This window comes from Acipenser ruthenus, chromosome 8 (assembly GCF_902713425.1).
Source record: "Acipenser ruthenus chromosome 8, fAciRut3.2 maternal haplotype, whole genome shotgun sequence".
NCBI lineage: Eukaryota > Metazoa > Chordata > Actinopteri > Acipenseriformes > Acipenseridae > Acipenser > Acipenser ruthenus.
In genome coordinates, this window is record NC_081196.1 from 17,316,435 (window position 1) to 17,340,628 (window position 24,194).

General features: G+C 38.3%; 1 protein-coding gene across 4 annotated transcripts in view; it reads left to right on the plus strand.

Moving 5' to 3' along the window:
- LOC117406917 (fibronectin type-III domain-containing protein 3A-like) overlaps positions 1-24,194 on the plus strand; it is a 106,874-nt gene that overhangs the window by 63,636 nt on the left and 19,044 nt on the right. For all 4 annotated transcript variants that reach the window (XM_059028645.1, XM_059028646.1, XM_059028647.1 and 1 more), the window contains 16 exons: positions 2,044-2,120; positions 2,768-2,990; positions 3,427-3,708; positions 6,048-6,106; positions 8,141-8,295; positions 8,976-9,035; positions 9,824-9,962; positions 13,167-13,220; positions 13,331-13,455; positions 13,771-13,945; positions 16,398-16,484; positions 17,602-17,740; positions 18,263-18,331; positions 19,100-19,218; positions 20,249-20,354; positions 20,495-20,670. In XM_059028645.1, the coding sequence (XP_058884628.1) occupies positions 2,044-2,120; positions 2,768-2,990; positions 3,427-3,708; positions 6,048-6,106; positions 8,141-8,295; positions 8,976-9,035; positions 9,824-9,962; positions 13,167-13,220; positions 13,331-13,455; positions 13,771-13,945; positions 16,398-16,484; positions 17,602-17,740; positions 18,263-18,331; positions 19,100-19,218; positions 20,249-20,354; positions 20,495-20,670 (2,045 nt within the window). The remainder of the gene's footprint in view (positions 1-2,043; positions 2,121-2,767; positions 2,991-3,426; positions 3,709-6,047; positions 6,107-8,140; positions 8,296-8,975; positions 9,036-9,823; positions 9,963-13,166; positions 13,221-13,330; positions 13,456-13,770; positions 13,946-16,397; positions 16,485-17,601; positions 17,741-18,262; positions 18,332-19,099; positions 19,219-20,248; positions 20,355-20,494; positions 20,671-24,194) is intronic.

Genomic DNA, 24,194 nt, shown 5'->3' on the forward strand with positions numbered 1-24,194 from the left:
TAGTCATTAGGACTGCTTATGTTTTTAATCAGGCTGATGAGATCTTAGTCTTCACCTGAAGTTTCTCTACATAATTCAGTCCCAAGAATGGTATTCATTTCGTCTACTCAAAGAAATAAGCTGAAGTGAAGCTCGTGTAGGGCTGCAGTTGTGTGACGGTTATTGTTTCCGATAACTATAGCAGCCTGTGGCCTGGGTGGTAAATCCAGAGGCCCAAACCCCACTGAAAATCGCTGTGGCTTCACCTCCAGACAGATACTGGAAATCAAAACTGTGCCACAGGGGCGGTGGAGAAGAAAGCCCTGCTATAGATTTTCTGTGTTCGATTCTGTTTAGTGACACACACACACACACACACACACACACACACACACACACATTTACAGAGCTGTTGCTTATAAATTAGGTTATTTATTTTCTTTCATTTTTTGCTCATAATGAGATGTATTAGAAAGTTGGGAACCAGATGACATCAATAAGTACTTTGCCCTCAGCTTGAGAGAGGCATTCAATTATTCTTTTCAAGCTATTATTTATTTTATTTTAAGTAGCTGAACTTACATTGTTTCTAGTTTTGCAGTATTAACAGTTTGAAATTAATCTTTGGAGAAAACACTGTGATCCACTGGGGCAATTGCATTTTAAAGGTTTAAACAGTACAGTAATACCCCACAAAAAAGTCTTACCTAGGATACAGTACTACTTCAGGGAGTTCTTAAAAATGAGCAGCTTCATATGAGGAACTGTATTCTTCATGCCAATGATCTCTGCTTCATGGTTACATGGTTACTGGAATCATAAGGGGAATCCCATACTGTACAGAAACACATGAATTAAAGGAGACGCTAAAATTCTCATGGGAGATGCAGAGATTTCTGGGATCCCACTCCCTTGCTTTCTTGCTTGAGACTTTGTCTGAATGGATACACTTTAACAGTAACTCTTTCAGCACCCCAGACCTGTATTCAGGTAAAATGCACTTCAACTGCATAGTATAAGTAAGACAGAAGACTAACAACGGTAATCCTGTGTTTGCCAATTTTTACTACTTCTTCATTGTTCGCCACAAAACCAAGGTTTTTACTAAATTCTTATTGGAATAATATTAACAGTAACATTTTATATTTCTTAGTCTGAGAGAGAAATGTTCTTTGTCTTCAATGTACTCTTTTAATCTGAAAAACCTTCTGTGTTCTTGAAAGCTAGTGTATATATTTTTTATACATATTCTAGCTGATCCTTTTAAACGGGTATCACAAAAACAGCCATGTTCATATAGTAAGTCTTTGTGGACCAGCATGGCTGTTCACATGTCTGATTATTTTACCCACCAGACTGATTTAATAGTTGACTTTATCTGGATTCAGTAATTCCTTTTCTTCTGCAGTTCAAGACATGCTGGGTGTCATGGTTGTGGTGTTTTTTTTTTTTGTTTTTTTTTTTAACATGGTCAGGTGAAGCTGCTTTTCACTCTAGACCCCTATACTGTATCAGTAAAGAGAAAACTACTTGCTTTAGTCTTGGCTGACAAACTGATGCAAGGTGAAAGATCGTCTGTGCTAAAAATGTCCAAATCCTTAACAACTTATATTCTTCAAACCTGTTTGTTGTGGCACAAAGTACTGGAATGCTTAAACTTTCAGAGAAGCTGCAGTCTAAAATAGGACATACGTATTCATAAATCTGAATTATCAATCGGGAAAAAATGCACCAACTAAAACTTATTAGTTGTCTTACATACATATCCTTTGAATACCTTTTTTGTTTGAGACACGCACAGTGATAGAGTCGCCTTCTGCAAGGGTTTTCTTACTGCTGACTGGCTGCAGTGACGGTGAATAATGTAGATCTTAACCAGTCTGCCTTTCTTTAAAGCTCTTGTTGAATATTCCATACCTATCTTACATTGAATAGTATGTTGCTTTTAACTGTGTGTTTGTGCCTTGCTATCCTGGATATTTTTAGATGAGAGAATTAGTTCTTGAAAGTTGTACTGTAGAGTCTCTGGCTTTGTATTCTAAAGTGTATGTTTTCACCTGTCAGGTCCTGCTCAAGTTCCAATGATGTCTCCAAATGGTTCAGTGCCTCCAATATATGTGCCTCCTGGATACGTTTCACAGGTAAAGCCGACATTCACCCTATAATCTGCTTTTCTGTTGTGTCATGTGAGTGTGTGCTGTCCTGCTCACAATTATTCCTTCAACCTAACACAATCAATTGTATCATAACTGCCAGTCAGGTTTTATTTTTTTGTATAGTTCCTACTTTAAAACATCTTTTACTTCCTTCAGGATTTTCCAGATGAGTAGTTATAGGAGCCCGCCCTTTTGTCTATATATATTTCTGCAGTCTCAGGTTAAACGCACAGGTGCTTATTAAAATACACCATCAGATTTGGAGAGACCAAGTTCTGCCAGCGCATAATCCAAATCCAGTCTCCATTTAAACCACTTTGAACAGAGCCAATAGGAACAAACAAGACTGATTCTCAAAATGCCCAAAACTCTTTCCCAGTTGCAGATAGAAGCATTGCATACAACCCAATGGTGCTGCCCCCCAAACCTATTGCACCCATCATACATTCTGTTATTTGTTCCCCAAGGTGCTCTAGTGACCAAATGTCACTATCCGGCCATGATAATACTATACAATAGCTGATGCATGTTGATGCTACAGCTTTCTGAACTGTTTCACCCAATATGTAACATACAGACTTTTATATCTAAAAGTAAAGTCTCACCTGTGCTGTTGTGTCTGAGATGTGCAGATTATTGAAGAGAATGGCGTGCGGAGGGTCCTGGTCTTACCTCAGGCAGAGTTCCTACCGGGGAGCCACTCGCCGTTGCATCCTCATCTGCCTGCTTTCATTCCTCACCACGCCATGATGCCTCCTCCGCCACACCACGTGTACACCACAGTGAGTGGGGCCGGGGACATGACAACCCAGTACATCCCCCAATACCACCCGTCACAAGTCTACGGGGACCAAGGTCAGTGACACATTTGATTCATGAAACGCAAATACTTACATGCTGAAACATTAAGATACTCTAAACTGTGTTAGATCTAAATACCAAGTTTGACTGGGCACGTGACTTAATGTTATCTGGAAAAGTATGTGTAATGCTGGGGAAGGCCATTACTTTTAATGAATTTAATGTCTGCTGTCGGGAACAGTGCTGGCGAGTGCACTTTTTAGTTCTTTTAAGCACATACTGCTTATCGTACCTTATTGTGTGGTGGATTTGAGATGTGTACTAAAGCACACTGGGGTCTAGGTTGAGACCATAAAACTAATTTCACTTGTCAACCCTGGTCTCTACTAACAGTCTTCACTAACAGTGGCCTATACAACCATATTGTAAATTCTCTGTCCAACAGTGTTGTGTTTTTTATTTTATTTCTTTATTTATTTTTATGTTGCAGACTCTCATTCACTTCATGGAAGGTCTGGCTTTGTAAACAGAGATGACAGGACTAGTAAAACATACGAACGTTTGCAGAGAAAATTAAAAGACAGACACGGTGGTGCGACAAAGGACAAAATGAACAGCCCACCCTCCTCGCCGCAGAAAAGTGACTGCAGTTCCCCTACAGACATCCAGAATGGGCTTGGGAAAGGGCAGAACTCCCCTGGGGCTGCCACAGTTAAAGGGAAACAAGTAGGAAAAGTAAAAGGCAGTCCTCGAATAGACACAGAAACACAAGGTAAGTTAATAACAAAGTAACTGTGATTAGCAGGTTGAGGATCAAACTCCAGTCTTTTATGTTCGGAAACCCACATACTGCCTATTGTGGGCATCTGAGTAGTCAAATCAGACCACAGTGGAAGAATAGCAGTTGTACTTTTATTAAATAAGGTTTAGCATGCTGCTGACCACCTAATACTGTTTACACAGTGCATCGAAAGAGCTACTGCATTTAAGACAACAGCTGGATTTATTAAGCTCTCCATAATGCAAATCTGTACTGCAGATTTATTTTGCAGTCAGTGGTGAGTGTGGAACAGTTCTTTTGCTGCAGAGTGTTCTTGGCACCCAAGTTGGTGACATCACAAGGCCTCATCTGGGCATCTGTAACTGCTGCAGCTGCCTTTTGACGTCATCAGCTTGAGCATGCTTGGAGGGGCTGCCGCACAACATGACATGAACAATCCCAAACATAGCTGTGTGAAGTGACAGGTGGTTCATCTTAGGTAATTCTCGTAAGAAATGTCCTTTTAATGATGACGCATAATTAGCTAAGTATTGCATTAGTGGGCATTCATCCAGTTAATGCCATCTGCTTGCTTTCAAAATTGCAGTGGAGTGTCCTTGCATAACAATTTTGCAGTAGACTATCCCCCAGAATAGGCACCCTTGACAGTGTTTTTACAGAAATGTTTTAAGGTAACATTGCATATCCATTGAAAATGTGGTGCATGATATGTTAATGAAGAAAATGTCAAGGAAATGCTGCATAAAGCCATAAAGGTCACTCCTACACCTGTTTCCAGGCTTTCTTTGCAAAGACTGAATACTCTGCCAAGAGAAACTCTTCCACGGTTTCAAGTGGTCCTATAGTGTTATTTGCACTAAGGGTGCTGTTAAGGGCTGTGTCAAGTTTGCATGAATTAGACTACCACTTACTTAAGTGATAGGAAAATAGCACTGCCAACTTAAATTGGTCAGTGACGCATACTGTATCGAATTTGTTTGAATTTAATTTGTGTAATGCACATGCAGAATTCAGTAAGTGTAAAGGGAGAAATAGCTATCAGCATGATTTTTTTTCTTTTTTTTTTTTTTAAACAGAGCATATTTTATTAACCCAATACTGCAACTGCACAGGAGAAAATTACACCCATTGTGTAATGGTAGCCAGAGTGGCATTTATTCAATGCATTTGTTGCTCAATCATTATAGCCTATTTAGCCCTTTACCATTGTACCTGAAACTTAAAGGGAGATGCAGTTTTTGTATGCCAGTCGTGAGAGGAACAGTCTGTTTACTCAAATGATTTCTCTCTGTCGCTCAGTAAGGTAGTGATATAAATGAAGCTTTGTTCTTGACAGGCACGCTACACATTCAGATGTCAAACTGACCTCCACAGCTAAGGTTTCATTGTTCTATTGTCAAGGTGCCCTGAGCTAAATAATGTGTTCATGTCATGGCAGCTTGATACTGAAATGAATGCATCATCATTATAATCGGCTGTTTCCAGGGAGACTGGTGATCTCGTAGCACTGGGTTTAGTTCTGAAGCAGATGTCCATAGGTAAACCTGCTAAATTAATTCACTGGACCCACTTTCACTTAGTTGCTTGTATGTATTTTGCCTTGTGAAAGTGGAACTTTTTTCTTTTCTTTTCAGCTTATGTTAAAGATTCTTCTGCGTTCATTGAACAGATGCTGATGCATTGTTTCACACAGACAGTGTTTTTTTAGAATTCCAATCAGGAATAGTTGCATATTCCCAACAACAGATGTAGGCCAAAATGAGTTTTAATAGACGTGTGAAATGTGTAAGGAGAGTTTCAAAATCAACAAGGACACTTAACATATAGAGAAATTGTGATGACACTTGCCAAGACATTATTTTACTGTAAGTCATTTACATGTACAGTACATCCTGTAGGTTATGGTGATCTACTTTTTTCATAGCTTCGTTACTGACATACTTAATTTCAGAATTGCTGGCTGATCAAAACCAACCACAACATTAATGTTCCTGCTTTCTCCATGCCTTCTATACTACAGAAATACCAAAATAAACTAAAATGTCAATGACAAACACTTAGTTTTAATGTATACTACAGTACTGGAAAACCTGTGTGTACTGCCTCTCTGGTCTTACAAGCCAGCCAGCTCCAAAACAGATGTTCTTTTTTTAATGCAAGTCAATGAGTCATTAGGAAACCTTTTCCATTTAAACTTAAAATTACAAGTAAGTTCGTACGGGTACTATGATTGCATCAACTTTTGTGTAAGGGGTATACAGGGTTATGGGCACTGACATGCCTGACAGGGGCTGTGATAGTTTTGATCTAACACATTATTTGTTTTGTAGAACTAGATGAAGAGACAAAGGCCCTTCAAACTCTTCTTTCCAATATAAGCAAGCCAGTGGTAAGTAAATCTTTCAGACTTTATCTGTAAAGACTACTAGTTCAGTGCTTGTAAATCACATTGAATACATCTCTAGTTCTAGTGCCTGCATTTTGTTACCTTACAGAATCAATGGGGGTGAGCATTTCGATGTTTCCATTGTCATTTTTTTTGTAACCTGTGTAAGGGTGCCAAAATGTGGTATCTGCATTGTGAGGTAAAACAAGATGTTTAATTAGTATTAATTTGTCATTTGGCAGACACGTTTTTATCCAAAGTGACTTACAGAGACTAGAGACTATGCATCAACAACTGCTGTAGAGTCACTTGCAATAGGACCTTGGTTTGACGTCTCATCCGAAGGACGGCGCACAGGGAGGTTAAGTGACTTGCTCAGGGTCACACAGTTAGTTAGTGGCTAAGCAGGGATTAGAACCGGGGACCTCCTGGTGTCAAGTCCGTTTCTTTAACCACTGGACCACCAAGCCACCAAAACTTATCAGATGTCATCCCATGCATAGAAAATACAACACAATTCTGAAGAAAAACACTTTATGTTTAATAGTAGTTCCTGAGTAACAACTCATTTTTGTGATTTCTAATACGTTAATGTGTCTTGTGTGGGTGTCCCCTTTTATAAAAAATAAATAAATAAATAAAACGCAATGTAATGACATCTCTTCTACATTAAGTGAACATGTGAAATTAACTTAACACATACAACACTGTAGAAACAATGCTGAATTGCTTTGCACTGTTAGTTCCTACAGCACTGCCATGCATGTACTGGAGCACACTCTGCTGGATATATGATGTGGCCTCAGTTTCTTTTTTTATTTTGTTAAGCTCAGTTTGCTGGTGAGATTTATGAGCTATGTATCAAATATAAGAAACAACAGTGTAGGGAACTAATAAAGTCATATTCCACAGTAACTCAAACTGTACTGTGTAAGAATATTATTCAAAACAAATGTTCATCACAGGAGGAAGTCAGGTAGTGCGCTGTCGACTATCAGTCAGTTTCACACTTCTCTATCCCAGGCATATATTTCCATACACCAGTACATGAATACATATTAACTTGATAGCAGACATCCAGTGTAAACCTTTACATGTCTTCATTATGTGAGGGAGTTAAAGTACTTTGTAACTGTGAAGCTACTGGAACGTTTAGCTTCAATTTCGTGATTTAATAATTTTTTTAAGTGCTGGTGGTAGTTCACAAAATGACAGTCATTGCAATTACTGTACACTGATGCAGAACTGTTGTCCACATAACAGATAATTGCAGTCAAGCATAATTGTCAAAATTGTTTGAATTGTTAAGCATGCCAATTGTCTCTAATTGTTATATTGTAATTATGCTCTTAGTGAATAATTTTGCAAACTTAAATGGCTTTATTATTAAAATTGATTTCTAGTATTTGTCATCTCTTTCTGACATATACAAAACTATATATAAATTCAGTGGGAAGTGTATTTTGGTCTTCAAACCAGTCCTTGACCTCTCTTCTAATTTTCACATTGGCCATGTTTGATTGTGAAGAGGGTTTCATGTTTGTTTTTTTTTGTTTGTTTTGTTTTGTTTTGTTTTTTTTAAAAAAGCATGAGGATTTGTCTAAAGCTTTTTATCCTGCCAATTTTATATGTAGACCACTAGGAGGAGCTCAGGTCATTCACTCTTTAGTTACATATGGTATATAAAGGTTTTTCTCAATATCTTATCCATGATTATTAAAAAACAAGTCTGATTCACTTAGTGATTTGGGGAATTTTAATGCATTTTAATGGTGTTTTTAAAATCTCACTCCTCATTCTTTCCCTCTTTTAATGCTCTGACCTTGACATCTACGTGTGTGTGTGTATGTAACAGCCCAAAATTAGGTAATTCATGTATCAACTAGACTAGAGAACTTGCAATTTGAAATTATATATATATATATATATATGTGTGTGTGACAATTCTGAGGTTAAACATTCCTTTCAGCACTGCTCAACATTCTGTAGTGTTTTCTCTATGGGGTTTTATTTATTCTAATGTTTTATATATTGCAGATGTCAGACATTGAAGCAAAGACAGCAGTTGTTACATGGTCTCCCCCTGCTGCTGTGAATGGGGACAGTGATATGGCAAATTTACCAGACTCCTTTTTCTATGAGGTTGCTGTCTCCAGCAGCGGAAAATATGGCAAATTCAAAACGGCATATAGGCAAGTCTAAGAAAAATAATGAATACATTTATAAACAACCTTTCATAGCCTATGGTTTTCAATAAATGTTCCTAATAATGTGGTCATGCACTCAGTTCTTGGTGAAAATCTATCAACTGTTTTGCTCGCTATACCAGTGTACTGTACCAGAGATTGGGTAATTGTGCAAATTGATTTATTTCTACCTTTCAAATGTCGCAATCCTCTGAAGCCATCAGCTTCCCATTCAAATTGTAGTGATAATGCAATATCTTTCACAATTTGTGTGATTTGTCTCAATTGGCTATTTTGTATAATGTGTAATAAGACAAAATGCTCTGGATTCTTTTTTTTAATGTATATGGAAAATGAGATTGGAAAAGCATGTGTTCATAATTTGAACTGTAAATCACAATTCAGAAGTGTTAGTCATTTGAAGAGCTACAAGTAGCTTTGTTAGTGCTTTTAGTCATGTTTCCAATATAACACTTCTAAAGTGACTGGAGACTGGTGGGAAAGACAAATGCAGCAGAGCATAGCGACTTCTAAAAGGCAACAATAAATACACACAATAACCCAAACTATGAATTGAAGCTGTAACTATCTGCATGTTCAATGGATTTTAACTGAGGAACACTTTTTTTAGTTAACTCTTTGAGCAAGTATAAATGAGTCTGTTTTAACCTTATCTTTTCTTTTAGTGGTGAAGAACTTACTACAACTTTAGAAGACCTTAGACCAGCAACAGATTATCATACAAGGTTTGTTTAGTGTGTGAATGTGTTTGATAGTTTTTCTTGGGTTTCTACATTATTATTATTATTATTATTATTATTATTATTATTATTATTATTATTATCCAGGGCAACTTACAACTGTTACAAGATATCACATTATTTTTACATACAATTACAATTATTTTTTACACATTATTTTTACATACAATTACCCATTTATACAGTTGGGTTTTTACTAGAGCAATCTAGGTAAAGTACCTTGCTCAAGGGTACAGCAGCAGTGTCCCCCACCTGGGATTGAACCCACAACCCTCCGGTCAAGAGTCCAGAGCCCTAACCACTACTCCACACTGCTGCCCAATGATGCTCTATTTACTTACTAAGTCAAATAATTGTAACAGCAAACAAGAAAATACTCTCAACAATAATACAAGCGCTTGTTAATGCAGCATCTTGCCAATTGTATATGGTTACATTTTTGTATTCCTTATTTATATGCTTGAAAATTCACCCATTGATTTCTGGGATACCAATTTGTCCTGAGTCAGTACGTTGCAATTACTTCGCTTTCTGTGTTACAGGTAATAGGATCCCAGCCTTAGATGTTATCCATGGGAACTAATATGGGGTCAAGTGGGGTCCTATTACAGGTAGCACAGAATGTGAACTTGTAATGCTGTGGCAGGATAAATGGGATAATGTGAAAAACAAAAAAAAAAGTGACTTATGAAGGTGAACTAACTAAAGACATGTTTTTAAATCCTTTATTATTACTCCCACCAACCTGCATGTTGTCTTCTTTACCCATTTAGAGTGCAGGCAGTGTGTAATTCTTTACAAGGGACGCCGTCAGAACCTGTCAGTTTTACTACGTTGAGCTGTGAACCAGATACCCCAATTCCACCAAGAAAAACAAACGGGACCAAAAACTCTCTTGTTTTGCAATGGAAGGTAAAGAGATATTCAAATGTTTAAATTGCACACAGCCAGTAGCATCTTTTCCCAGATAACCATAGCTGAAGTTAAGATATTTGTGGGTCTATTTAATTAAGCAATAATGACCGACAGGCAGGGCATTTCCTGGCTGTTAATGCCCCGGCTGGGAGAGTTGAAAACCCGAGGCGTAAGCCAGGAAATGCCCTGCCTGGAGGTCATTAAGGCTATTCTAAACCATTTTAACAGCAATAAAAGTGGTTCTTCGACAGTATAATTCCGCCTGTGAAACATTAAAAAATCAAAATACGGTTTAGTTTTTAATTTATTTAAGACAGGGAAAACATTTTTCATCTGCTTTTTTGATAAGAAAAGTTAGTTTTAAATAGATAAATATAACAAACTGATTCTATAACTAACAGTATTATTAAACAAATTAATTTATTCTTAAAAGAAAGGAATTCAATTAGTCATTTAAATATTGTAGTTATTTTGTAAAGTTCATTTATTTTTTTAAGTTTATTTATTTCAAGTTGAATTGTAGGTTTCCTGTTAAAGTGCAGTTTTGAAACGTAGCAGGTATGTTCGTGGCTGAACTTTCTGAGGGTGGATCTAGGCATTGGGCTTCGGTTTTTTAATGTGCTTTTGCAATTTTGCAGTTTGTTGGAAGGTTTGCTGCTGATTTCCAGCTATTGGCTGCTGGTGGACATTAATAATTGCAGGAGTTAAGATATTGGAAAGATGTGAAGACCATTCTCATTTATTGAATAGAGCTGGAGCGAGTATTTTTTTTTATATAGAGGACTCGTTTTTGTGACCTGTTATAGCCATTATTCCATGGGTTTGTTGTGGTTCTGTCAGTTGACAGTTATACTAGATGTTCTTATTGGTGGATTGATACCTTAGTGTACTTTATGGGTGATTAATGACCTCTACAACAACCAATCAGAAGACAGCATTCCTGTTCTATTCATCTGACAGGTTTATGATTGTTTCATATTGACGGATATAAATACACATTGTTTAAATTTTGCCATCTCCGATAGTGTTTGTGAATCTTAAGTGTTTTTTAGTCTTAAAGTAATCAATTTCAAGTGAATATTTAAAGGGTTGTTCAATTGTTCCACTGTTTAGATCAATTGAACAGCCCTTGATATTCTAAACATGTGTTATAGCAGTTAACTGCTTTTTTTCTATTAGTCATTTTTGTGATTACTTTTTAGTAATGAAGGAGCTGGAGTGCCACCACCAGAAACTGAAGTCCTTTCTATTAAGCCACAGTGTAATGTTGTCTTCATCTCCATGCCTTTTTTTTTTTTTTAAACCTTTTGAGAGCAACAGTGTCCAGCGCTAATGGGACATTGGAGTCGTGATGACACAGCCACATTCACCATTGCGGTCGTGATGAAACAGCCACATTCACCATTGCGGTCGTGATGAAACAGCCACATTTACCATTACGGTCGTGATGAAACAGCCACATTTACCATTACAGTCGTGATGAAACAGCCACATTTACCATTGCGGTCGTGATGAAACAGCCACATTCACCATTGCAGTCGTGATGACACAGCCACATTCACCATTGCAGTCGTGATGACACAGCCACATTTACCATTGCAGTCGTGATGAAACAGCCACATTTACCACTGCAGTCGTGATGAAACAGCCACATTTACCATTACAGTCGTGATGACACAGCCACATTCACCATTACAGTCGTGATGACACAGCCACATTCACCATTGCAGTCGTGATGACACAGCCACATTCACCATTGCAGTCGTGATGACACAGCCACATTCACCATTGCAGTCGTGATGACACAGCCACATTCACCATTGCAGTCGTGATGACACAGCCACATTCACCATTGCAGTCGTGATGACACAGCCACATTTACCATTGCAGTCGTGATGAAACAGCCACATTTACCATTGCAGTCATGATGAAACAGCCACATTCACCATTGCAGTCGTGATGAAACAGCCACATTTACCATTACAGTCGTGATGACACAGGTACATTCACCATTACAGTCGTGATGACACAGCCACATTCACCATTGCAGTCGTGATGACACAGGTACATTCACCATTGCAGTCGTGATGACACAGCCACATTCACCATTACAGTCGTGATGAAACAGCCACATTGCAGTCGTGATGAAACAGCCACATTTACCATTACAGTCGTGATGACACAGCCACATTCACCATTGCAGTCATGATGAAACAGCCACATTCACCATTGCAGTCGTGATGACACAGCCACATTCACCATTGCAGTCGTGATGACACAGACACATTTACCATTTTGTTTCTACATAGTTCTAAACAAACTTGTGTTTACATTGGAAATGCCTATCTCTGATGAGGAATTAGTATCAAATATCAATTCAAAAGTTAAAATAGTAATGTTAGACTCTTGGCATTTCTGCATGCTGGTGAAAAACAAACAAAACCAGTAACAGGATATCTGAAACTAAACTTTAACTGGGGAAAAAAAGGTTAATTAAAACAACTGGAGGTAGATCATCTGTTGGTACTTTAAATGTTTTACAGAAAATACCTTGCAGGCATCCGTTTTATGTGTAACATCAAACTAGCTGTAGAAAACTATACATTGATGTTTATCTTCACTGTGCACCATATGTATTTTCTATCTATTCATATATAAAAATTATGGTAAATAATTTGTATTAATTTCTAATTATTTTGTACAAATACCTGTACACATTTCATATGTAAATACAGATTTGTGTCGAACCTGTTAGAAACAGTACTTTAGACTGCAGAGGTCCATTACAAACCGTGAAACAGCCTTAATCTTTGAACTTAATCTTGTCATGCATCTGAAATAAACGTTTACATACACTTATTTCATTTATCATCCGCTCAACTCATACTTGCAGGATTTTAGCAGTTTGGGGTATTTCCTATTAATGTTTCATGGTGGTGTGTTATTTGGCAAACATAACATTGTAACCATGGCCGTAGCCATATTATATGTCCCAGTTCAGTGTCAGATTTCCTGCACTAACACAGTGTGTTGGACAGTCCTAGTTGTCCTGTCTCCTTTAGTTTCAGCTTGAAACAATCAAACTAAATGACTCATGAATGAAAGGCAGTAAAAGGGTCAATAATATAAATATACGTTATCTATTAAGAAAAAGAGGACTTACTAATGTAAAGCTCGTTGTACTTCATTTATTTCCCACAGGCTCCATGTGACAACGGCTCAAAAATCCAGAAATACACTTTAGAATGGGATAAGGTAATACATTTGATATAAACATTCTGAACAAAAAAACTAAAATGTAATCCAGTATGTTATACTGGCTCTGTATCCCATTCTGTGCACTAAAACAGCTTGTTCATCTTTAGGGAAATGGGACCGGGGAATTTGAACAGTGTTACTGTGGGCCTCTGAAGCAATTTAGAGTGACCAAACTATCACCAGCTTCAAGATACACATTTCAACTAGCAGCCACAAATGACATGGGCATGAGGTAATGTATTCCACCATCTTTCATGTATGTGTGTCTGCGTGTTTGTCAAGTACAGTAAAGAGGTACTTGCAGCCGACATTGTATTTACCTTGAAATGTAAATAAAATAAAAACATTTCAATGACCAGGATCTTAGAGGACTGAGTTAAGACCACCAAAGTTAACATGATCTAGCTCTTCTGATACCACCTTCCAAATCTTTTTTCTGGTAATAAAATGTATAATTGGTGTAACTTTTAGGTACAGTATATGAAAAAAGTGAGATGTTTTGACAGAAGTTAAACCTTTTTTTATTTTTGTGTGTTTGTCACCATAGCAACTTCAGTGAAGCAATCGATTTTTACACCTCAGGCAGCGTTCCACCACCACCAGCTAGTCCCGAGCTTGTAAAAGCTGGGGTTACCTGGATGTCCATACAGTGGAGAAAACCCTCGGTCGCACCAGCAGAAGACGACATTTCTTATGTTCTGGAAATGGAGGATGAAACCTCAGTAAGTGCACCTTGTGTATACTGTAGTGTCCCCAAAGCATTGCAGAATGGTGCATGGTGGTGTTTCTTTTGTTTATTTTATAAATCTCCGACAAATCACATGATGCAGTGACCTTACAAGTCTGCTGGCCCATTCTCAAATGATTTAGTATAGATCAGAGCTGAATGCTCAGAGGTAACCCGCAACTAGGATTCTACAGGCTCAAATCGTGCCTGGCTGAAAAGTATTGGAGCAACAGAGCACAGGAGCACAGCAAATGGTTGTAAACATCATAAAAAGCTAAGGGAACGGTACAGAAATACATACAATTACATTCAAAGCTAATGAACCTTTAATGTAAATATTTCAAACCATGTATAAGAAAACTAGAAATAGAATTGTAACTATTTTTTTGATATATATCTATATATATCTATATATATAGATATATATATATATATATACAGATGTGCTCAAATTTGTTGGTACCCTTACAACTCATTGAAATAATGCTTCATTCCTCCTGAAAAGTGATTAAATTAAAAGCTATTTTATCATGTATGCTTGCATGCCTTTGGTATGTCATAGAATAAAGCAAAGAAGCTGTGAAAAGAGATTAATTATTGCTTATTCTACAATGATATTCTAAAATAGCCTGGGCACATTTGTTGGTACCCCTTAGAAAAGATAATAAATAATTGGATTATAGTGATATTTCAAACTAATTAGTTTCTTTAATTAGTATCACACATGTCTCCAATCTTGTAATCAGTCATTCAGCCTATTTAAATGGAGAAAAGTAGTCACTGTGTTGTTTGGTATCATTGTGTGCACCACACTGAACATGGACCAGAGAAAGCAAAGGAGAGAGTTGTCTGAGGAGATCAGAAAGAAAATAATAGACAAGCATGGTAAAGGTAAAGGCTACAAGACCATCTCCAAGCAGCTTGATGTTCCTGTGACAACAGTTGCAAATATTATTAAGAAGTTTAAGGTCCATGGAACTGTAGCCAACCTCCCTGGGCGTGGCCGCAAGAGGAAAATTGACCCCAGATTGAACAGAAGGATAGTGCGAATGGTAGAAAAAGAACCAAGGATAACTGCCAAAGAGATACAAGCTGAACTCCAAGGTGAAGGTACATCAGTTTCTGATCGCACCATCCATCGCTTTTTGAGCGAAAGTGGGCTCCATGGAAGAAGACCCAGGAGGACTCCACTTTTGACAGAAAAACATGAAAAAGCCAGACTGGAATTTGCTAAAATGCATATTGACAAGCCACAATCCTTCTGGAAGAATGTCCTTTGGACAAATGAGTCAAAACTGGAGCTTTTTGGCAAGTCACATCAGCTCTATGTTCACAGACGAAAAAATAAAGCTTTCAAAGAAAAGAACACCATACCTACAGTGAAACATGGAGAAGGCTCGGTTATGTTTTGGGGCTGCTTTGCTGCACCTGGCACAGGGTGCCTTGAATCTGTGCAGGGCACAATGAAATCTCAAGACTATCAAGGCATTCTGGAGCGAAACATACTGCCCAGTGTCAGAAAGCTCTGTCTCAGTCGCAGGTCATGGGTCCTCCAACAGGATAATGACCCTAAACACACAGCTAAAAGCACCCAAGAATGGATAAGAACAAAACATTGGACTATTCTGAAGTGGCCTTCTATGAGTCCTGATCTGAATCCTATCGAACATCTATGGAAAGAGCTGAAACTTGCAGTCTGGAGAAGGCACCCATCAAACCTGAGACAGCTGGAGCAGTTTGCTCAGGAAGAGTGGGCCAAACTACCTGTTAACATTGAGAGCGACAGAAAACGTTTGATTGCAGTGATTGCCTCTAAAGGTTGTGCAACAAAATATTAGGTTAGCGGTCCCATCATTTTTGTCCATGCCATTTTCATTTGTTTTCTTATTTACAATATTATGTTGAATAAAAAATCAAAAGCAAAGTCTGATTTCTATTAAATATGGAATAAACAATGGTGGATGCCAATTACTTTTGTCAGTTTCAAGTTATTTCAGAGAAAATTGTGCATTCTTCGTTTTTTGTGGAGGGGTACCAACAAATTTGAGCACGTCTGTGTGTGTGTGTATATATATATATATATATATATAATATATATATATATATATATATAATGTGTATATATGTATGTATGTAATAGAGCTTCCATTATAATTCAAATAGGTCATTTTTCACTGTTTATTTGGACAGTTTTTTTTATACTCTAATGGAGATCACTGACATTCTAATCATTATGAACCGTAATAAGACTGTGAAAAATGAGTATCTTAAATGCTGCTCAGAGTTCGCAGAATTAATTACATTGCAATTAACTGTGTCTGACTAACAAGTTATTTAAATATATTACAACTTGTACAGTTGACTAGTTTGAGTTGCTTGGAGTTCTTTATCTTGTACTGTACATTGACTACATATTGTTTTCTTTTCTTCACACATTTGTGTTTTAGGGCTATGGGTTTAAGCCAAAATACAATGGGGATGATCTCTCCTGCACAGTTAAGAATCTTAGACGGAGTACCAAGTACAGATTTCGGGTAAGAAACACAACTTTTGGAAAGAAAGTCTGGCTATAAAACAAAAATCTAGATGTACAGATGTACATTGTATTTTTGTCATGTCAACTAATAAGTAGGTTTTAAGATCCTTTTATTTCTTGTCTAATGGACCTGCATTCATGCTATTCTTCCAGTATTGTGGCATAACGGGAATCGCAAAAAAAAAAAAAAAACAGGTTCCAGGCGGTCCATAAATCTGGTTAATCCTGTATTAAAAACAAAGTTCATTAGACAGTAGTCTGCCTGTTTACATTTCCTCAAGTCAGCCTGATTTCTATCACAGAAACTTAATTATATCTGTGAAGGAAACAGAAAAGATAATTATTCCTGTCATTTTCTAAAATATGTCACGTTTCTGTCAACAGTAGGACAGTTTAGTTTTATGTGGTTCACATGGGAATTCGTCCATAGGTTTTGCAAGGAACCCTTTTAATTATGTGGCAGGAATCTGGTGGCTTACAAGAGGGAGGGGGTTATTGGATGGGCTCCTAGGAGGGAGCAGTGTATTAAGAATAAATAAATAATGTAGGACAAATTAAACCACTCAAACTTTGAAATTGTGAGTTATAATAATGTCACTAATTTGTGAAACAAAAACATTTAAATATGTAATTTATTTATTTCATTATTTTGAATAAAATGTATTTGCATTTGGATTGGTTGGAAATCTGTCTTTTTATTTGTGGTAATAACCCAACATGTATTGCAACTACTGGCAATTTGTGTGTGTACCTGTTCCATGGTCACACAGTTAGGTTTGCTTTGTCTGAATTATAACCACAATCGTTTTGGACTCAATGACTTGATTTGTTTAACTTGTGTTTGTCTGGAAAGTTCTCTCAATCCTGATATGCACACTACATCAATATGTTAACCAGTGCAAGGTTTTTTGCTGCGACACATTTATTTAATGTGGACTCGTCAATCTAGTGCCTAATTAGCCTAGATCTAAAATGAATGTGATTTGCAAGTCGTATGTACAGCTGACAAATCAAATTACCTGCATAGTGAGGCACCTCCAGACTATAATACATTTAAGGTGAAATTCTATGTGCGACTTGAAATATTCATGTGTTTTGTTTTTTTTTATCAAAAGGTTGCAGCTTACAACTCGGAGGGGATGAGCAATCCTAGCGAGGCCACTGAGTTTTGCACTTGTCCTGACAGGCCTGGAGCACCTTACAGGCCAGCAGTGAAGGGGAAGGTTCATGCCAACAATTTTAAAATTATATGGGGTAAGTTTAGAGTGAAACTGTGTAGTCAAATGCGTTACAATGACCCTTGGAAAAACAGACCAATTTATGATTTGTAGGCAATGAAACAGCACTTTACTCAAAGTGTAGATCTTGGGTATTTATAGCAAAAAAACTAAGCCGAAGACTTAAATGAGGCGCTTCTATTGCAGGCTTTTTTCAGGATAAAAAACAAACAGTAAGCCATGTTCTGTTTTTGAAAGTTATTGAAATCTGGTGGCTTCATTGGTTAATGTTAAATTAGCTCTAGTGGTCTCGCCACGGTTTCTAGCATACATCATGAAAAACACCACCAACAGCTAAAAGGCATTACCTGCTGGGAGTGACTCCAATAACTCAAGGAATTGGATGGGCATGGAAAATGAACTACATCCTGTGACGATGTTCAGTACCGACTACGTGGATAAATGGAGAACTCTCTAGTGCCATTGGAACATTAAAATTCACATTCACAGAAAACAAGTTTCCTCATCTTGAGAATTAATATCTTTCTTTGTTTGGCAGAACCACCCAAAGAGGATGGAGGAGCCACTGTCACAAAGTATATTGTGGAGATGTCAGAAGGCTCGAATGGTATGTATCAAAAAATTACCTTTGATTTTCCAATAACCTTTAACATACAGTAAGCACACGTAATTTGGAGTTACATGATTTCAGGTAAACTAATGGTATTTCTGTTAAGACATAAGAAGTAGCAAGAAATCACACTCCTCTGTCATTTAAAAAGAAAAAAGAACTAGAATTCTGTTTCAACCCATTTATATCTTGGATCGCAGTTAAATAAATTGTTGGTTTCACGCTTTATGCAATACCTGGTAAACTTGGGCATGTGGAACTTGTACTAACGATTCTCGCTGTACAGACAGAGATTATATAATAGTATTTAGTACTAGAGAACATATTTACAATATACAATTGAAAGAAGGGGATCTCAAAGGATATCAAGGGTTTGAGAACTATTGGTGTCCTAACAATAGTGGAATCCCATGGCAAGACTGACTGTTGTAAACATACAGCAGGCCCTTTCCAAATGTTATTGGAAACAATAATCATTGAGGGAAATATTTAATATTTAAAGTGCCAAAAAGAAATAATAAAAAGGCATAAATGTTAGGCCTAATCAATAAATATGTATAATTTAAAAGAAGCTGAAAAATGTAATCATGCAATAGCTGGGAAAAAATGTATTTATTTTAGATAATATGTAATTACATAAAAAAAATGGTAATCATTTGTTTTTTTTGTTGTTTTTTTCTAATAAAAAAAAAAAAATACAAAATTGCCAGTTGTGATATATCAATGAGCATTGGCTGAGCACATTTGTTTTCTTTAACCTTTCAGGGAACAAATGGGAGATGGTGTACAGCGGGTCTGTCCTGGAGCATGTGTGTGATCAGCTGAGCCCAGGCTGTGCCTATCAAGTCCGGGTGTACTGCATCAGCGAAGGAGGACAGAGCCCGGTACAGTCCAGCTATCTCATCTCATGCATTTCAATAGGCTGTCTAAGGCAGTGTTTCCTCTTACAAAGCGATTTTCACAAAGCTATTTATTTTATGTATATAAAGAAATGCCATTTTTTTATTTTTATTTGACGCTTCATATTTTAGTGAGACATTCTGAATCCTAAATTTCAGCATAATTAAATATTTTTGCATGTAATGTTACTCTGCAGTACAACCATTGGTTATTACTTTAGAAAAAAACCATAGGGGACAATTGAAATCCACGGAACACTGCTAATAGTTGCAGTTCTCTTGGGTAAAATTCTTCTTCTAATATGAATGAATTGCCTTTTTAATTCATTAAAAGTACTTGTTAATAATATTAATTAATTTCACAGCAGCAATTAATTAACCACTCCATGTTTAACAGTATAATTGATGCCGAGCAGGAAACTGACGTATTAAAAGCTCAATATCTTCTTATTCAGTGTTAGTTTTTAATCTTGTTTGTCGATTTAAAAGTGGTGAAAGGCTCCAACTGCTTTATGTCTCTCTCTATCCATACCTTCCAGTGTCCAAAAAACTGCACTCCCTAGTTCATATCAATCTTTATCAATATGTGTCTAAACCTGTCCAGAAACAGAAGAACAATTACATTTATAACAAGTGCAATGGTTACAGCCTAGTTTAGGTCTGTTTATAGGGCTACAATTGTTTGTACATACACTATGCATATTTATTTCTTGGCTGCAGTAACTTACCTTACCAATATGCAATTTATGTTAAGTGTCTGTGATAACAAATGTAAGTGAACAGTGATGGATCTAAATAACAGCACTTTGTGTACCAAGGCATGAAAACCACATCTAATTATAATTCTGAGTCTAACCATGATTGTGAGTCTGTATGTATGATTGGTAAAATACCAGGGAGCACCCTATCTTATATTTAGATCATCCACTGTTTACGCCAGTTGAACAGACCCTAAAATGTTTAATCATTTACTCATTAGCCTTTAACAATGATTTATTTTTTTTCTTCTTTAAAGCTTTCAGAAACCTTGCTGATACAGACACCAGCAGTTCCACCTGGCCAATGTATGCCACCACGGCTTGTGGGGAAACCTAAAGCCAGAGAATTGCAGATGCGTTGGGGTGAGTCCAGTGAATTGTATTTCTAGATCACTGAGAGAGTTCTAGTCAAAACTTTTGTCAAAGAATGACTATTTTCCCGTACTGTATAAAATGTTTCTGTTTCTGTGACTTTGTTTTTAATGTTGTTTTTAATGTTACAGGAGCTCCCCAGGTGGACGGTGGATGTCTCGTCTCCTGCTATAGTCTTGAGATGTCTCCAGCTCAGGCAGAGGAGCACAGAGAAGTCTATATGGGTCCTGAACTAGAATGTACAGTAATTGGTCTCCTACCAGGGAAAACATACTCTTTTAGGCTTCGGGCAGCCAACAAAGCTGGGGTAAGCAATGTTGATATATTTCAGTCAAAAGAAACGACTTTGTCGCTAGTTTTGATAAGCATCTTTTTGGCACGATTCAAACACACAGATGGAAGCAGAATGTACAGGAGAATGCTGAGGTTCCAAAACTGTGGCTTGAGGACCACTTGTGGTCAAACAAATCCCTGGTGGTTCCTGAAACATTAGGCCAGCAGTCAGCACGAGTATATATCTTTCTTGCCTCTTGCTCTTACTCCCTGCAAGAGAGAGAGAGAGAGAGAGAGAGAGAGAGGTTCCTGTCTCTCTTATGCAGCTGTGCCAGAGCTCGATTGCTTGTTAATCATTCAATCAAGCTCAGGGACATACTGCATGTGAACTGATTTGGCACGGAAGGCAATTAACCCCTCCCTGCCAACCTAAAACACCTGTGCACACACACATACATACATACATACATACATACATACATACATACATACATATATACATACATACAAATAATAACAACACAACAGACAATACCAAATACATATGTGCACTTCCCCCTTCTAATAAACAGTACAGTATTTAGAAAAATGTTACATGTTGGGAAAATCATCTTTTTCTTAAGACAGAATGCAACATAGCACAGTACCACTATTTAAATATGTAATAATCTTGAATATGAAAGAACACCAATGTGAGTAGGATAAGCCTGCTTGCTAGCGCACAGGTTTCTCAGCTTGATTTCGGAGAGTTTCAACCTCAGATCTGTCTCTTTTAAATAAGCAAATAAAACCCTGTTTCACACAGAAAGTGAACAAGTATTTCCACGGCTGTTTGTGACAATTCAGTGAACTCTTTTAGAATTGAGAGCCAGAACTGATCAACAGGTATAACTTTGAAATTATCTCTCAAAACAGAATCACCAGCAACGTTATCAAATTCTCTTTTAGACTCACAGCAATCTTGGCTTTTGCTACAAAGTTCTCTGAAAACAGATTTCGAACCCAGGAAAAATCCTGCATCATTTGCCTCACTTTCGGGAAAATATCCTTTGAATTGTGTGCAAATCTGAGACAAATGCTCCACTATCACATCTTTAACTTCCAGGTCTGACATTCCCAAATCCATAATGACAGAAGGCAGTGTTGGAAACATAGTTACATCGTCTTGCATCACACAACTACTCCAAGGCAAACATTTTTGGAAAAGCGCTGTGCTTTTTCCTGTGCAATAAAAATGTTACAGTTCTTACCTTGCAAAGAAAGGTTAAGTTCATTGAGCTTGTCAAATATGTCAGCCAAATAGCCCAGTAAAACTTGAAGGCATTAGTCGATTAAGTGTTGGTGAAGTGAGGAGTGAGAGTTCATCAAAAACATACGATGAGCTGATGTATCAAACGTCATTGGTGCTGTCAGTACTCTTGTTGATTTGTAGAGTGAAAAGGAGGCTTTGCCTTACTGCTTCAACAAGCTGCTCCTCAATGTCTTCTGCATATCAGCAATTTTGTGGCTAACCGCGTTGTCAGATAGTGGAATGAGACTTGACTGATCAGAAACTTTCCTTCCCATAGTATCAATGCCATGTCAGTCGCTGCAGGCAGCACAAGATCTTCACCAATCGTATGAGGTTCTCTTTCAAGTACGAAATATTAACCATCACTAATGGGTTATTCCCCTTTAAGAACCCAAGAACTGAAAAGCATTATGCCAACAAACTCTCGCGAGAGTGCATGACGCAATGTGAGTTGCCCCGACAAAAGCACATTGCAGCCATTTGCAAATTCTCTTTTTCCTTTTTCACTAAGAGTGAAAGCATCTGAGCTAAGTATTTCTTATTACTTAGTAGTATTGCCTTGTTTAACCTGTTTTTGCAGTATTCTGTCTCTAACAGTGTTTTTACTCACGGTCGCTACCGTTGTTTAAAATATTATATTATTGCCGAATTTTTGATCTAGTCAGTCCGAACTGGCAGTGTGCCAGCAGGAGCCTACGACTTGCGTTTGCCCTCCCCCAGGTCTAGTTCACTATTACGGCAGATAACTCTCATCTGGACAGGGCTCTGTTCCAGAAAAAAAAAAAAAAAAAGTATTATTATTTTGTGTATTCAGTGTTGTTTACATTACTGTATACCTCTTCCCTTGTTTTTTCTTACAGAAAACGGGATTCAGTTCTGTGGGCTCACAGGACACTATTACAGCTGTAGTACAGAGGTTATTTTCAGGCTTGAGAATAACCTGTAACTGTGTAGCTGTTCACAGTCTTCTTGACTGTACAGTTAGCTAGCGTGCATCTCTTCGTGAGATCTCCTGCTTTTTTGTAGGATTGCTGGCTGCTGTTGTGCATTAGCACAAGGTTAGCGTTTTCTCTTCTTGTACCTTGGTACCAGAGTTGACGCAGCCTTTGACTTATTAATTCTCTATTGAGACACAGTATCGCGTCTCAGTACCCCGTTTTCATACACTCGGTACTGACGCTACCGCGTTTGCATACGCTCAGTACTGACGCTACCGCGTTTGCATACGCTTTGGTACCGCGTTTGCATACGCTTCGGTACGGACGTTACCGCATTAGCATACGCTTCGGTACCGACGGTAGGTATTTGTATTTGGTACCCAGACTGGTTCATACCAGGTCTGTTGATACCAACGGTACCCAGAACTGACGTTCAGTACCAGGCTTTTATTGGTACCCAGACTAGTTTTACTAAGTCTGTTGGTACCAACTCCCTCAGTACCTAGAACAAACGCTCAGTACCAGGTTCGGTACCAAGCTAACTGTTGGGTGTACTTTACATTGGGTACCCACACTAGTTTACTAAACCTGTTGGTACCTACACTACTGTGTTTCACGGTTGTATTGACTGTGGCGCCAAGCTGCCAGTGGCTGATGGCCACGAAAGATGTGTGCGCTGCTTAGGTCAGGAACATGCAGAGCGAGCTCTGGCAGACCCTGCCTTTTGTGTGCAGTGCGCTGTTTTCAGCAAGCGATCACTACGGTCCAGGCTTATGCGCCAGTCCAGTGATGTCTCCATTACCCCGGCGCAGTTACCTCCTGCAGAGGCAGCTGGTAGTAGTAGGGGGCACTCTAGGGAGCGCAGTTCTGGAGAGCGCTGCTCCAGCCACCATTCCAGCCATTCCAGGGAGCTTAGCCAGAGGCCTCGCTCCGCTGAGCACGGTGCCAGGGCACGGGGTTCCAAGGAGTCCAGGAAGCACAGGAGGAGGAGTCCCTCTTCCTCCTCATCCTCTTCCTCTTCTGCTTCTCCTTCCCCAAGGGGTAAGAAAAGGAGGCACAGGTCCCAATCATCGGACCGCTGGCGGTATATGTGTGAGATGTTCCAGCAACAGCAGTCAACTCTGACCCAGTTGTTGCAGGTGCGGTCTCTGCCAGTGCAGGCACCTGCTGTGGTGCAAGCACCTGTTGTGATGCGAGCGCCTGTTGCTCCACCTTCACAAGCGGCTTCTCTCTCCCCCCCTCCGCCACCGGAACTGGCAGAGGTTGAGTTGGGGGGGGGGGGGGGGGGGGGGGGGGAATGGAGGACGCTCTCTCTGTCCTCGCTTCAGA